Source organism: Helobdella robusta (genome assembly GCF_000326865.2).
Source record: "Helobdella robusta unplaced genomic scaffold HELROscaffold_150, whole genome shotgun sequence".
Lineage (NCBI taxonomy): Eukaryota > Metazoa > Annelida > Clitellata > Rhynchobdellida > Glossiphoniidae > Helobdella > Helobdella robusta.
The window spans coordinates 37,951-42,053 of record NW_008703840.1 but is presented as its reverse complement, the minus strand read 5'-3'; the positions used below and the strand labels follow the sequence as shown (position 1 = coordinate 42,053).

General features: G+C 31.2%; 1 protein-coding gene across 1 annotated transcript in view; it reads left to right on the top strand.

Moving 5' to 3' along the window:
- Positions 1-483: 483 nt before the first annotated feature.
- Positions 484-4,103, top strand: part of HELRODRAFT_184063 (hypothetical protein) — a gene marked incomplete at both ends in the record, with an annotated part of 9,830 nt that continues 6,210 nt past the window's right edge. Inside the window, 2 exons of the mRNA XM_009015354.1 lie at positions 484-722; positions 3,239-4,038. Coding sequence (XP_009013602.1) covers positions 484-722; positions 3,239-4,038 — 1,039 coding nt within the window. The remainder of the gene's footprint in view (positions 723-3,238; positions 4,039-4,103) is intronic.

Here is a 4,103-nt window from a genome sequence, read left to right as displayed (position 1 = left end):
GAAACACTTGTTTTTCACGTCTAACTGAATTGTTTTATTATACGTTTCTACACATTTATTTACTTATTTTCACAATTTTGTTTTAATTTCATTCGTTTAAAACCGTTTATTGTTTTATTAAAATATTTTATTATTACAAGGTAACATTTTCTCATATTTTACATTTTCATATTTCTAATTTTCTAATTACAACGTCATAATTTCATTTCTTGTACTTTTCATTAAATTTCTTGATTTTAATGTTTAAATTATAATTCAATTTTTGATATTTCGTAAAACCAGGCTCTGATGATGACTGTATGTCGAAACAACGTTGTAAGCCTAGGATGACACATAATGATAATAAATATGAATTAAAACAGCTTCGTGTTGCCGAAATCCTTATTAAAAAATTAATTAATGCAAAATGGGCAAAAATATTTAACGATATTTGCATCAAAAAAAACCTCGTTCCAAAATGTATATATACAAAGTTTTTTCAACATGGCCAGAAAATTAATTTCGAGCGAAATGTTATATTGCGATAGGGTAGAAAAAGATTTCGACGAAGTGAAACCGATCATCGTTGAACTACTTGACGGCCATAAGAATTTGCTTAACAATATCCAAGAAAGTGTACAACAGTTGTCTGATAGGCTCAGCCGCAATAATGATAGAGACTTGAACACATCTGCTCTTGTAAATAATTCGAATGCCGATTTGGTCAGCAGGAAAAATTCCTGGTCGTTCAACAATAAGATTTGATCATTGATAAATACCAGTATAATCAAAGTGATGCGAAACTAGCAACTACTTCGGATGCTTAACCTTTTTTTTATAACTTTTTTATTTAAATTTGACTGATATTATAGTTTGCTTGTCTTGTGTATTTAATTATAGGTACATTTTGTTGTTTGTTCATTTTATGAGGGCGCTTTTGAGTAATTTGTTTATAAAAAGCGCTATATAAATGCTCATATAATATATATATATATATATATGTATATATATATATATTTATATATATATATGTATATATATATATATATATATATATTTATATATATATATGTATATATATATATATATATTTATATATATATATATGTATATATATATATATGTATATATATATATTTATATATAGTATTGTATGAATTCAATTCATCTATTCATGATTTGGCCAATTCAGTTTAATATCTTAATTTATTAGCAATTTAAGAATACTGTATAAAATATGGTCTCCTTCTAACATGTTTATAAATAGTATTGTATGAATTCTACTGATAGATATATATCAGTAGATATATTATATATATCCATCTATCTATCCATTCATATATTCATCCACTTATCTATCTTTCCATCCATCGTTCCTTTCGTTCATCCATATATCCATCCATCCATCCATTCCCTCTCCATCCATCCATCCATGATCTGGTCAATTCAGTTAACACTGTAATGAAGTTAATGTTCTTTGTTGGTGATTAATATTGTTAGTGTTAATTTATTGATGTTGTTGTTGTTGTTCCTATTGTTATTGTTGCTATTGTTGCCGCAAATATAGCTGAATGCTAGGTTTTTTTTAGTAATTAGATTAAAGTAAAATTATCGTTAATGCAAGAAATATACAAAGAGAACCAGCAGGAATAACATTAATACCATTAAATATTTCCATCAGCGTTCGTGTCATGATGTTTTCAATGACACGAACGCTGAACTCGGCAACAAAAACTTTAACGCTGATTGATGCCACCTGTCAAATGCACTCCGATGAAGTTTATCTGAACCTCTCGAAACTTACAATTGTGTACTTCTCTACTTGAAATCAGATGAGAAAATTTTTCATATGATTTCGTAAGCGGTTGACTAAACATTTAAAGTTATATTTCCATAACTACATTTTATCTTATTTTTTATTGTTATTACTAATGCTACAGCATATAGAAATGCGACAATCCAGGAACTTGAAATTCGCGCCATGTGGATTCTGATTTTAATTTTGAATCTGCACAATTCCAAATTCTAAAAAATCCAAACTCGCGTGTCTGCTCAAATTAATTGTGTGGTTTTAAAATTTAATATGCTACTAAATACAACATGCCATGAAACTCAGCTCTTCTGGCAAACTCAATTGACGTTATAACTCTAAGGCAGAAACATTTTGGTGAATATTGCTATTTATAACAATGTTATTGTTAGCGAATTCATTTGTATAAAGCCCCATAGCTCGAGGGTGTCCAGATAAACTCTAAAAAAGTTAATTGCTTCAAAAAACATTTCTTAAAAAGCTCTCCTGATGGCTGTTGAAAATGTTGACTAAAAATTTTTTTATTTTGAAAAACGCTCTAAGAAACTTGCTAGGTTGATTGGTTGATGTTGCTGAAAAAATGAATATAAGTGAAGAGGATGCTGCTGCTGATGAGGATGAACGGTGAAGCAAAGATGAATGAAAATGTGAATGATGAGACGTGTTGGGCGTCTTGTATGGGATAACATGGATCACAGCGAAACACCACAAGACAGCAAGTTAAACGGGAAGTCATTTCAACCGAGAGGAACAAAAACAACGTGGAAGTTAAGTCAAATAATACGGGTGCGTGTCTTAATCAGAACGAAAATGAAATTTCGAACTTGAGAAAGTGATGAAGACGTAGAGCCTCTTGAGAAAGTGATGAAGACGTAGAGCCTAAAGGTTTAAGATGGGCTGATATGCGATGCAAAATCACACTCAAATGTGAAAAATTGTTTTGGTGCTACGTGAGACATCCTTTCAACTTTTTGTGGATTTAATTTGAGGAAGGTAGAAGTAAATTTTTAGTGGACATTTATAAAATGTCGATAGAAATTTAAGCCTTGTCTGCTGATAATATTAAAAATTGAGGAAGAGTAAATTATAATTAAGAAGGTTCAAAATTTACAAACATCATCAAAATTAAAATTTATTAATCTAAAAATTTATTTCTACACTAAGCCAAACTTATTTGTGGACCTTTCTCAACCAAATTTTTCATGTTATATTAGACAGTTCATAATGTTTCCAGTATTTCGAGATTTAAACCCTATAAGCTTAATCTATATTTAGTTAGTAATATTTTTGTTACTACTACTACTACTAGTACTGTTGAAAAAATTTATTAATAACGAAAAGATTAATCATAATATTTATCGTAATTCAAAAACAGATTACAGATAATTACTAGCAAAAAATAATGAATAGCAAAAACAACAACAACATCATCAACAATAACGCCATCAGCAACATCAACAACAACAACATTGAAGAACAGTATGAGACTGAAGAAATTGACGACGACGATGACGATGATGAAGTTGTTGTTTACGATGATGATGGCAGAACTGATGATGTTTGCTTTATCAGTCCTTGCTCGTACTCACCTAACGAGAATATTTTTGATAGAAACCGGCAACAACATCACCAGCAACAACCTATTCAACATAAGCAACAACCGCAACCACATCAACTGCAACAATCCCACCAACAACCAAATCAACTATCACAACAACAAATAATGCAATTTATGAAAATTAAACACGACGTTCAACCTGCTGAACATCATCAACAACAATTCCAACAGCAACAGCCTAAACAACTACACCAACATCAACAGAATTCTCAACATCAACAACAACATCATCTGCCACAACAATTCCATCAGCAGCCTCAGCAACTTCTGAACTACCACTTCAAACAACAATACAACCAACAACAAGAACTGCAAGTGAAACGGCAGCAATTGCAAACGATGCAACTCAACTTTGAAGAAGAAATTCCTGATAAGCAGCAACAATCTGCTGATCTCAACAACGTTCATTTACAGATGCAACAAAAAGATCCACTCACACACCAGCAAAGTGAGCAGAAACAACATCCTCAATATTTTCAACAACAAAGCCCACTTTCGAAGTCGTTGCTGCAGCAAAGGTTACTGAACGCAACAAATATGAATAATGCAAACGAGTATGACATCAAAAACTGCAAAAACTACAACAACAGCACCGACATCAACAACAATTCTGGTTTCAGCCTCAACAACAGTTACAACAACAACATTTCTCCATTGAACAACCACAACATCATTAGACCGTTTCACTCCAAATCA